This window comes from Cynocephalus volans, chromosome 3 (assembly GCF_027409185.1).
Source record: "Cynocephalus volans isolate mCynVol1 chromosome 3, mCynVol1.pri, whole genome shotgun sequence".
In the NCBI taxonomy this organism is placed as follows: Eukaryota; Metazoa; Chordata; class Mammalia; order Dermoptera; family Cynocephalidae; genus Cynocephalus; species Cynocephalus volans.
The window spans coordinates 119,604,113-119,616,977 of NC_084462.1; the positions used below are offsets into that span (position 1 = coordinate 119,604,113).

Here is a 12,865-nt window from a genome sequence, read left to right on the forward strand (position 1 = left end):
TTGGCCACATGTTTTAACAAGTCTACTAATGACAACCAGAAAGCACATTTCAGCCTTCAAATGATTAGAAATACTCATGATTTGAATTTTTTAAAAAAGCCACATTGAAGTGATGTTTCAGAAACAAATGTCTACATTCAAACTTTGGATCACAGAAAACTGGAGCAAGATGTGTCCTTGGATACCATTTCGTTTGCTCTTTACACACGAAGAACTAGAAGCCCAGAGGTGTTAGGTGGCTTGCTTATGGCCATACAGTGATTTCCTAGGTCAAGTAAATTTGTCAGTTTTATAAGAGCTGTTGTCAAAGCTCAGCATACTATTTTAGTAATAACCACAAAGAAAAAAGGGTCAGAAGCAGTAGTGACTGACAAAATAGCAAAGTGTTATGAGATTTACATGCTTCTGTTTTGTTGATATTCTTTCATTTGTGTTGCAGAGACAAACTAGTAAAGGAAAGTAGACACCTGGTCTTTGAAATTCCAAATTCAATTATTACCATCAAATATGATGGTACTTCAGTAAGTTCAAAGAAACATTTATATTATTTTTCGATTCTATTTTTCCACAAGCTTTTTGAAGTACCCTCATACAACTCAAGTGTATACCTATGTTATACTACTTTAACCTTATCCTGTTACTCTAATGAATAAAGCCGGGTTGTCATCTCGGCTGGTGACAGGCAAAGCTGTTGCTAGCAGTAAGAAAGTATTTCCCAAATGGTGAGTTTGTCTATAAGCTGGACTTTACCCCATAAAGGACTGTGCCAAGCCTGGAGCCAACGTCAACCAAGACCTTTCCCGACAGATCAGGGAGTACATGATGATAAATGAACTTCAATTCCATGAGAGAGAAGGAATGAGAAATAAATCCTGGAGAATTAGAACAGAATAAACATCAAATTTTGCTTGGGTATTAACAACTGCATTCTGTATTTCTAATTCTTTCACCAATATCTATAAAATATATTTCATTGGTTTTTTTTAAATCAGTGAAAGCCATCCAGAGATTATTTAGAAAAAATTAGTGTGATAATTTTGCACTCACCTATTCTGAGCTGTATTAGAGAAAAACAAATATTAAGTTTCTGACATTTAAAAGCCTCTAGGGAACAGCTACCCAGATGACTGTCCCTATCCCTGTGCCCCTCATTTCCTTTCTCGCTGTTGCTTGGGATAATCTGGGTTTTCCCCTTCCTTTTCTTCCCATGACCTGTTGCTCCCTGGCACAGCTTCCTAACTTCCACATGATCTGGCTTTCTCACCTTACTTCAGAGACAACCTCATGATTGCCACATGCTGCATAGACAGTAGATTATCAAATTGATGACCATGTCTGGAGCTGTGCAATGTAGCAGACTTTATCAACCTAGAATGTGTTCTAGGGTGCAAGAAAAGAGTGGTGTGGGAGGAAATTAAGATCCCCCATAAACTATTCTTATTTCTCACTATGTCTAGCCTCCTAGTCCATCTTCTCACCCCAGTTTTTGTGAGGAAATACCTGCTACAGCCTGAGTCTAGTTTTCTTCTGATATGGAGGTAACTCAAAGACAATATTATGATCTATATAATAAAATGATAAGAATGAGAGAAACCTTGGTCATAACCAATACACTGTGATAGAGAAAATGTAAGTGAGCTGGCCAATCCCTTGGAAGAGAATACAGGGTTTGATTAGGCCTCAGAAGGATCCCTCTTGTGGGAGTGGGCTTTGACAACCATAGCCCTTAATCTTTGAGAATAATATTATCTAAGAAGAGTAGCCCACTCTAAGCAATAACTAAATCTAAGGGACGGGAAGATGCATGTCTAAAGCAACAGCCTAGACAATCACATTCAGTTTGAACAAAGAATACATTAACAGAAGAGTTAAGATGTTAGCAGCATGAAGTCAGTCTAGCTTCCTGTTTGGGACACAGGTGTTGCAGCTGAGGGGCAGAGATGCAGGAGACTTTCTGCCACTAGAGTTGTTCTCTGTTATGGATCGGGGATGCTTTACTGGGTCAAATCATGGCCCGGATGAACTCCCTCTCAAGATTCTCTCTCTAGGGGCTAGCTGGTTAGCTCAGTTGGTTAGAACACAGCCTTATAACTCCAGGGTCACAGGTTTAGCTAGCCACCAAAAAAAAAAAAAAAAAAATTCTCTCTCTGTCCTCTGAGTCCATGCCCACCCAATAATATCTGATCACTATCTCACATCTCAAGTAGATATTTTCATAGGGAGAACATCTGAACCCTCTTGGAAGTTATATCTCTCATTGTAAATAAATTAGCATATGGTTTATACATCAATCTCTGTTGAGTATGTAGAGTATGTGTCAGTTTCCTTGTATTCAGTCACTTCTGAGTAATTTCTGAACCTGTAAACACTTTCTAGATGTGTCCTGGGGGACATTGAGTGGCCCAGCCTCCCCAAATAATATTTCTATTTAGTCTCCCTAACTGCAATATTTGGTCATGGCCATGCTGCAAGTTGGCCTATTGCTTTAAAAAAACATCAAAAGCTTGGTCACAAATTTGCATACTCATGACATGTAAGAAAAAGTACATATAAAGTCATCAGATTTGCACACTTGAATGCCTACCTAAAGGTGCTATTTGGTGTGAACCACACATCATACAGTAGTTTCTGCTCATTTTTCCTTCCTCACATAATGAATCAATTAAGTCTTCATCATAAAGGAATGCATCAACGTGAACAGTGGGTTCTGGCTGCTGCTGTATCTGGTGGAGAGAAAAAAAACATCAAAAGAAACAAAGTACAAAGAAGTTTCTTTTTATTGCTAAATAAGGCAAGACATCAGTGGTTCATATGCTAAAATTCTGAGAGCAATAACAAGGCAAGAAAGACAAGTTTTGTTTATTCAAGTCAGTAACTCTGCTCTTCTTCCATTTTGAGACAGTAGCAACTTTTTATGTGACCTGGAATAATGCAAAACACCGCTATGAGAAATATATAAAATTTTTGTTAAAAAGGAATATTAGAGATCATCTTGTCCATTCTAAGTAGTATATTTTACAAAGAAACTGATACCCAGAGAGATTTCTCCAAAGAAATTATGCTAGTTAGGAGGGGTCTTCAAAGTCCTACATGTCAGTGACTTACCATCAAAATATTTAGCAAGTAATCTTTACCCAGAAGGCAAAGTTTCAAATAATAAAAATGCTATTAAAACTTCATGTTTACAAATAGCATTCCTAATACTTGTGATACATGATATAACAGAAAAAAAAGGTACAAAGAAAAAAAATGTCTGGTTCCTCTACCTTATCTGTAATAAAGAATCCTTCTTGGACCCTCAAAATTATATCTACATCTACACACAAAAAGCCCCCTATATTTTAAGTATATAACAGTGAGATGTGAACATATACAAGGATCAGAAGGAAACAGAAAAATAAAAAGTTTAATTTGTTAGGATAGGAGACTGTGAATCAATTATTCACACTCAATAAATACTTTTTTCCTCATTTTATATATTATATCATATTTATAGGATTGTTTTATTAATAACATTCAAGCCATATTACAAATATTTCTCTCAATTTTTAGGCTATACACTATTTTCTTCCTCTGAGAGCCTACTCTTAGTGACTGATGTTTACTAAGATTTGCTAAGTGTTCACAAAGGGTACAGTACTATTAAGAATGTACAGGATTTGGGGCCAGCCCGTGGCTCACTTGGGAGAGTGTGGTGCTGAAAACACCAAGGCCACGGGTTCGGATCCCTATATAGGGATGGCCGGTTAGCTCACTTGGGAGAGCGTGGTGCTGACAACACCAAGTCAAGGGTTAAGATCCCCTTACTGATCATCTTTGAAAAAAAAAAAAAATAAAGAATGTACAAGATTTAGTTCCTATGCTCAGGCACTTAAAGGCTGAAAAGCCACAGGGAGACTGCTATTTATAGATCAGTGGATGAAAAAAGATAATTATTATTATTAGCTTTACCTTATCATAGCATATATCTCCCATAAGGGTTGGGATTTGAATGAGGGGGTTTTATGAAGAAGAAAAATGAGAACTAATTGTAGAAATAAAGGAATAGAAGAATATGCAAAAAATGTGCAATGCAAAAGCAGGAAAAGAAAACAAAAAGATGAACTTCATCCTTGGTTAAGAGTAAGGGAAATGGAAAGGGAAAGAGAAAATCAGGACAATGATGTAGGTAGGGCCATACTGCTGGCCCTTGTTGGGGCTTGATTGTTTTTTGATTTTTGAGTGCCTGGCAAACAGGATGCTCTCAAAAATATTTGTTGAATGAATACAGAACCAAAGGGTTAAGGACTCAAAAGAATTACGGACATTGCTGAAGCACTAAATGAAAAACTGTTTGAAGTCAAATTAGGACTAATTAGACTGGAGAGGCTGCAGGGTTAGGGAACAGTAGAAGAATACTTAAGTAGCTTTAAAAGTAAATTAAATTTAATGTATTTACTTTTTGAAGGGCTAGATGTTCTGAGGAAAGCATGGTTTCTAGAGGTAAGCAATTCCGAAGGTCGTCTGCTATGTTTTTCAATATAATGTCATTATTATCTTCAGTGAATTCATCAAAATCTCCTAAAAAAAAAAAAAAAAAAAAAAAAAAAAAGCTTATGGTTGTAGTCATACCTAGATTAAGTGATTACAATCAATGGACATATTTTCCATAAGATAGCATCAATTTATAACAATAAGTAAACATTCTAACTGATGACAGAGTCAAGTACTAACACAAATTCCATTTAAATGTTGTTTTTCCTTTTTCCAAACTGCCCATCATATAAAAGCAAAGGGATTTTAAAAGATATGTAGTATTTTAACTACTTTGTTTTCACTCAAGAATAGCTTGAAAAACTGTCATTAGTTTTTAGGGTCTTAAACTCACTAATAAATATCAAATATTTCTTCTCTGACCACCCAGATCACAGAAATTTAGGAGGCATCACCCACGGATAAAGAAGATAACCTTAATCTGAGTCTCCCTGACTCCAAAAAAATGTACCAAAGACTTCAGATAATAAACACTAACATTCCAACATCTGTCACCAAATATACAACAAATTTTACAACAATCATGTTGCTCTGCTGCACTAGAGCATTGGATAAAATAACAATTAAAATAACATATTTCTGATGGCTGTAGCATACTTTTGGATGATTTGGCAAAAGAGACGTGTGTGTGTATAGCAATAAAGATGGAGAAGCTATAGTAAGAGATTGACAGTTGGTGAATCTAGGTGAGGGTATAAAATTGGTATTCATTATTCTGTTGTTTCAACTTTTCTGTGGGTTTAATTTTTTTTAAAAAAAAAGCCTGGCTCTAAAAAAAGCATTATTTCTAATAATATACAACTCATATACAATTTAAAATAAAATATGACTTATCTGGAAGTAAAATATTTTTCAAGTCAACTACTGTCTAGGATGCCAAACATAGACTTGGAAAGGACTACTAATGAAATGGTGGGGTAGAAAACAAAATATTTCACATTTCTCTTGAAAGACTTTCCTATGTCAAATTCTTGCTAGGGAAAAGGAACCCCAAGGGGATTGTGTCTTTCTTACAGTTTTAAAATAGTTGTAGAGGACTTCGGTAAAGATGGTGGAATAGATGGTCCCAAGTGTCACTCTTTCCCACAAATCAACCAATTTACAACTATAAAAATGTAACATCAGCCAAGCTGGGGCTGCTGGAGCTCAGTGGAAGAGGAGGAGCGACCTATGGAGTTCATGAAGGTGGGAGAAACCATGAAGAGAGAAAGAAAAAACTGCTGTCAGCGTTTTGGGCTGCGGCCGCTTTAATGCTGGAGCACATGGAGCAGGAGCCGGCAGAAGCCACAGCTGTGCCCTTTAGATGGAATTACTTGGAGGTGGAAGGGGAGAAGAGGGCTTTGATGGCCCCCAGGACAGCAAGACCACTAACAGGGTTCCCGTGGACCCACATAGGAGTGAGGCGCCAGAACAGCTGTGAAAGGGGAGCCACTCTGAGGCCGGTGAGTCATCACAAGGGACGGGCGCAGGGCCCATCCCATGGGAAGTGTTTGGAGCACCGGCAAGTGGGGGGGATGGGCCCACCAGGAGAACACTGGGACACAGCTAGAACAGCCAATCCACCCCCCAATCAGTGCAGGACCACTCAGAGGAGACTGGTCAGGAATACAGAATTGTATAGGGTGCAGTTTGATGAAAAAACTCGGGCCCAGATCAGAGTTTCTACACAACCCAGGTGCACCGAGTGTCTGGAGAGACGGAAGTACCTATAAGGTCAACCATTAAACCTGAGCTGCACAAAAAGCCTTCCCCAGGGAATCAGCAGCAAAGCAGCAGTTTACCTCAACCACACAGCTCAAGTACTGGTTCCCACAGGAAGTTGCCACCATTTTAGAAGCAAGTAAAGGACAAAAACTTAGTTCTGGCCCAGGCACACCATGAATGCCTTGGGGCCCACCAGTGGACATGAGGTATGGAGCCAGGGGCAGGACCCCTGCCCACAACCACTCACACCACGCTGGTTCCTGCCTTGGGGACCCATCCAGGAACCCGAGGATTGGAGCCAAGGACCGGACCCCACTCCCACATACAGGCACACCACCAATGCCTAGGGGCCTGCCCTGGGGCCCGGGGCTAGCAGCCAGGGACTGAACCCCCTTCCCACAACCAGGCAAACCACGCCAGCACCTCGGGGCCCACACAGGAACCCAAGGCATGGAGAAGGGGACCGGAACCCCCTCCCACAACCAGGTACACCATGGCAGCACCTCAGGGTCCAACAGAGACCCAGAACATGGAGAAGGGGACGGGACCCCCCTCCCACAACCAGGCTTACCACGCCAGCGCCTCGTGGCCTGCCCAGGGACCCAGGATAAGGAGTTGGGACTGGACCCACCCTCCCACAATGAGGCATGCTGGGACAGTGCATCAGGGCCCGACCAGGGGCCTGAGGTATGGAAAAGGGGACCAAACCTCCCTCCTACAACCAGGCACACCTTGCCAGTGCCTTGGGTCCCAATTGGGGACCCGGGGCATGGAGAAGGGGACTGGAACATCCTCCGACAACCAGGCACCCTGCACCAGCACCTCGGGCCTGCCTTGGGACCTGGGACATGGAGAAGAGGACTGGACCCCCCTCCCAAACCAGGCACACCATGCCAGCGCCTTGGGGCCTGACCTGGGACATGGAGAAAAGGACTGGACCCGCCTCCCACAACCAAGTACCCCATGCCAGCACCTTGGGGCCTGCCCTGGGACCCGGGGCATGGATAAGAGGACCAGACCCCTCTCCCACGGCCAGGCACACTGCGCCAGCACCTTGGGGCTGGCCTAGGGACCCAGGGTAAGGAGCTGGGGACTGGACCCCCTCCCACAACGAGGCATGCCAGGACTGCGCATCAGGGCCCTGCCCAGGGGCCTGAGGCATGGAGAAGGGGACCAGACCCCCCTCTCACAACCAGGGACCACGTGCCAGTGCCTCGGGGCCTTCCCTGGGACCCAGGGCATGGAGAAGGGGACCAGACCCTCCTCCCACAACCAGGCACACTGTGCCAGTGCCTTGGGGGCCACCCAGGGACCTGGGGTATTGAGCCAGGGACTGGATATGCCCTCCCACAACCAGGCACACCTCAGGACCCATGCTGGGACCAAGGGTATGGAGAAGGGAACCGGATCCCCCTTCTACCACCAGGCACCCTGTGCCAGCACCTTGGGGCCTGCCGTGGACCTGGGGCATGGAGAAGGGGACCAGACCCCTCTCCCACAACCAGGCACACCATGCTAGCACCTTGGGGCCTGCTCTGGGACCTGGGGCATGGAGAAGGGGAATGGATGCCCCTCCTACCACCAGGCACACTGCACCAGTGCCTTGGGGCCTGCTGTGGACCCGAAGCATGGAGAAGGGGACTGAAACCCCCTCTCACAACCAGGCATACTGTGCCAGCACCTCGGGACCCACTTGGGGACCTGGGGCATGGAATCGGGGATCGAACATTCTCCACAACCAGGCACACTGCCAGCACCATGGAGCAGGCCAAAAACATGTCCTCCATGTGGGTGGCCCACCACAGCCACCACGATAACCATGGCTGCCATGAAGGTGGCTAGATGCCACAATCACCACGCAGATGATCCACCAGCCACTGGAGTGAGTTGACAAAAGGAGAGTCACCAGCAGAGATAAAGAAAGGAGCTGGATGTCTGTCTCCACAGAGCCCATTTCATAGTGACGGAAGAGACATCTGCTCTATGATAGTATTGGGGAATCTGATCACGCCTCTCAGCATTGGACAGATCATTTGGGCAGCAAATCAACAGAGTAACCATTATTCTTTCAAAGGGAGAGAAAAAATCTAAGGTGATTGGGGGTGAGGGGGGAGAGAAAGGGGAATGAGGAGGGATTGGACAAGGGGCATAAAGAATAATTACAATTTGTAGCAATATATATGCTAGTAATAAAAAAACATACTGTTCTTTTTCACTATATCACTCTGTGTCCCTACATACAAAGATTCTTTCTCTGCATAACTTCCCTTTGAGCAATAGTAGTTAATACCAAAATATATTATTTGGCTCTCTGAACTGATGTGGGAAGGTCTTTTAACTTTTTTTCTCCCCCCCCTCACATATCTAGTATAATATTATAAACTACTGCTTCAGATTATTTCTAGAAGGAGGCAGAATATAAATTATAGAGAAACAAAAATACTATAAGTTGCATTCCAAATTGTTTTAGGTGGAACTTAAAGGTCATCTTTAATGCATATTCCCCCCTGAAACTGGCCTTTTTCATTGTATTCCTAAAATCTAATTAAATTTCCCAAGGTACTAATTAATACCTAACATCTACCTACTTAGTTTCCCTCTATAGATGGAACACTATATGGAAGAGTCTGTGACTCAAATAATATCACACACAACAGTGATTCTTGGCAAGTGCTCTCAATTTGTAAATGGTATAACTAAAGAAACCAATAAAAATCTCATTATATTAAACTAAAACATATCATGGCCCATCTTCTTTGGATTTAATTCTGTAACATAAACAACCACAGTAATAAGAGATAGTTTTTATATGCGTTTGCCAAATAAAGTCAAAGAGTCTTAGTGGTAAGGGAACTTGGACTATGACTTCTTACCAAATGGCAGAATGCCATATAAATCTCTAATATAAGATATATAGTTGTTCAGTCTTTAACACATTCAGGGACAGCATTTCTTCCTCAGACTGAGCCAGAACTTACCTCTCTATAACATTAACTTATTTTTTTCAATTTCGCCTGAGAGGTATCATCATCTTCAATGCTATGCATTTACTGAATAAACATTTAAGGCATGCCAGACTTTGTGCAGTGCTTTTCAAACACTGTCATTAACTCCTAAGAACCTTATAGGTCATACTATTATCATCTCTATTTTATAACAAAAAGAAGAAACTGGGTCACAAGTTTCTTAGGTCATAATGGTCAGAAAGTGGCAGAGTTGAGATATGAATTCAGAGGTCTAAGTCTGAACTCTGAATTACCATACCACACAACCTCTCTAAAGTGCAAAGACGGCAAGTAACAGTTCTCCTCTCACTACCTTAGTCTTTTCTTCTTCCTGGCTGTGACCCTGGTTCTTCACATGATGTGATAGTCATATCCTTTGACATCTGGTTGCTATCTTTTAGACTTACTTAATAGCCCCTTTCAATGTAGCGCTTGGCAATATAGCTCTTTAATCCATGATTACCTTAGCTTATCTTCTTCTATCGTTTTGTAGCACTACATTTCCAATCACTACTGCCACTGGGTTATTGATAGAGTTGGAAGGGGTGGTAGCGGCAGTGGAGACTCAGTGTCTTAAACAATTGTATGTAAAGAGCTAGGGATCTGGAGAAATGAAGGATGGGAATGGCTGCAAATTCTGAAGCATCACAACGGATTTTCAGCTGTCTCTCTAGTTAAATGTGTTTATTTGATGGTCAATTCCCCAAATAATATGAGCATCAGCAGTCGAGAAATACTATGAAATTATGAATTAAATTACTCAGTATCAAAAACAGGCATTAATAAATTAAGACTGTATTTGTTTTACCTTAATATCAAGGATACCAGGAGAAAATAACTGGCACTCTTTACCGTGACCAACAAACTTTGATTCAACCATTTCAAGGGTAAAGAGATTTCTTTTGTTACAGCAGGGATTCTTTACCCTGATCCTAGGATCCAAACGTGGGTTTTACGTGGTCAACAAAGAGCCTAAACTTGTATGCTTGGGTGTATACACAAATATATATATTTTATATGAAAAGGTTCTTAAGAGATCTTTAATAATAATAGCTATTGAGTACTATATATAAGGCACTGTGCTACAGGCTCCACATGCATTCACTTTTAGTCCTCAAAATATCTCTATGAAGGTACTACTATTATTTTCCCCATTTCTAGCTGCAGAGTCCATGTTATCAAACACTACTTAAGACTGATGACATGAAGGTTAAGAATCACTCACCTGAAATCATTTCTCTTGCGTGGGCTCTAGTTCTAATTTTCAACTCTTGGTTAAAACCATCCACACTTATTCAGCTGGTGTGGGTCCTGTCTTTTAGCATACTATCTCTGGAATAAACTGAATAACAGTGAAAGAGTGGACTCTGGAGCCAGACTGCCTGAATTAGAATCCTAGGTCCACCACTTATTGTTTAGGTGAGTTACCTAATTTTCTGAGCCTCAATTGCCTCATTTATAAAGCAGAAATAATAATGATACCATTATCAAAGGATTGTTTTGAGGATTAAATGAGTTAATATACATTACATGTTTAGAACACTGACTTAGAACAGTAATCAGCCATAACAAGCACTCAACAAACGTTAATTACCTCATGAGGATCACTGAGGTTAAGTTTGAAAACTCATTTTCCAAAACTGCATTTTAAAAATGCTGTCAGGAGGTGAGTCCACTGGCGCCAGCCAGTGGAACCATGTAGCTCCACGTGGCCCCCCTCATCCCGCCGCCTTGGACCCAGGCAGGGGAGGAGCTCCAGACCCCGCCCCACCACCCCAAACTGGCACCGTGCAGGTGAGCCTGCCAGCGCCAGCCAGCCAGTGGAACCACGTGGCTCCACGTGGCCCCTCATCCCACCTCAGATCCAGGGGGGGAGCACCAGCCTATGGATCCGACCTACCAAGTTTGGCCCAGCAGAACTCCACGTTAGGGGCTCATTCTATGACCACAGAATCTAGAATAGGAACCACGTTGGTTTAACATAACCACTACCACACCTACTGTCAAGTAAGACAGTTCACCCCCGCAGTAGCAACCAAGGCCACTCCACAGCCAACCTCAGTGTAACAGAAGAAGCAACCCCCCTACCAAATGACGAAGCATCACTGAAAAAACACTAGAAGTACAAATAATAAAGAAGAAATGACACCACTGAAAGTATACAGTAATGCCCCAAAGTCAGACTCCATGGAACAGGGAATCCTTGTAATGTCTGAAAAAGAATTTTGAGTAATGATCTTAGGAAAACTTGAAGAAATAAAGGAAGACTCAATTAGAGAACACAATGAAACAAGAAAAAACATCCAGAATATGAAGGAGGAAATCTACAAAGAGATTAATAGCATAAAAAAGAGTGTAGCAGAACTTATAGAAATCAAAGACTCACTCAACGAAATAAAAAACATGACTGACAGCTTCAGCAGCAGGGTAGAGCAAGCAGAAGAAAGAATTTCAGAGCTTGAAAATGGTCTTTTTGAAATAACTCAGGCAGACAAAGAAAAGGAAAAAAGAATTAAAAATAATGAGGAAAACCTGAGAGAGATAGCAGATAATCTCAAGCGCTCTAACATCTGAATTGTGGGTATTCCTGAAAGGCAGAAGAAGGGAAAAGGTATCGCAAACCTACTCAAGGAAATAGTAACAGAAAACCTCCCAGGTGTACAGTGAGATACAGACCTTCAGATCCAGGAAGCTCAAAGGTCCCCAAACAGATTCAACCCAAAAAGATCCTCCCTAAGACATATTATAGTTAAATTCGCAAAGCTCCAAGACAGAGAATTCTACAAGCAGCAAGAGAAAAGCGTCAGGTCACTTATAGGGGAACCCCCATCAAACTAACAGCAGACTTCTCAACTGAAACCCTTCAGGCCAGAAGAAAGTGGAATGATATATTCAAAATACTAAAAGAAAAAAACTGACAGCCAAGAATTCCTTAACCAGCAAGACTCTCCTTCAGCAATGAGGGAGAAATAGTGTATTTCCCAGGCAAACAAAAGTTGTGGGAGTTCACCACCACATGACCAGCCCTGAAAGAAATTCTCAAGGGGGTCATTAATCTGGATTCTGAATAATGGTGACCATCATCACGAATACACAAGAAAGAGCAAAACCCACAGTTAAAACAAAAATGCCAGCAAGTAAGAGAAAGAAGCTAAACCATTCCACCTTAAATCCCCAACTCACATTGAAGAAGAGAAATAAAAGGGGAAATAATGATCAAAAGATATTTAAACCACCTAAATAGCAATTAAATGACAGGAATTAAACAACACTTCTCAATAACTACTCTAAATGTTAGTGGACTAAACTCCCCATTCAAAAGACACAGACTGACTGACTGGATTAAAAAGATAGACCCAAGTATATGCTGTCTTCAAGAGACCCACCTCACCTGTAAAGACACTCATAGACTAAAAGTGAAGGGATGGAAAAAGATATACCATGCAAATGGAAACCAAAAATGAGCAGGAGTAGCTATTCTTATATCGGACAAAATAGACTTTAAACCAAAAATCATTAAAAAAGACAAAAAAGGCCATTATATAATGATAAAGGGAACTATCCAGCTAGAAGACATAACAATCATAAACATGTATGCACCCAATACCAGAGCACCCAGATAT

The 12,865-nt window shown here is 41.6% G+C and overlaps 1 protein-coding gene across 1 annotated transcript in view; it reads right to left on the reverse strand.

The window, feature by feature from the left end:
- Window positions 1-12,865, reverse strand: part of LOC134373775 (uncharacterized) — a 41,705-nt gene that overhangs the window by 11,754 nt on the left and 17,086 nt on the right. The window contains exons 2-4 of the mRNA XM_063091796.1: window positions 4,439-4,560; window positions 2,585-2,723; window positions 751-872 (exon numbers count right to left, since the gene is read on the reverse strand). Coding sequence (XP_062947866.1) covers window positions 751-872; window positions 2,585-2,723; window positions 4,439-4,560 — 383 coding nt within the window. The remainder of the gene's footprint in view (window positions 1-750; window positions 873-2,584; window positions 2,724-4,438; window positions 4,561-12,865) is intronic.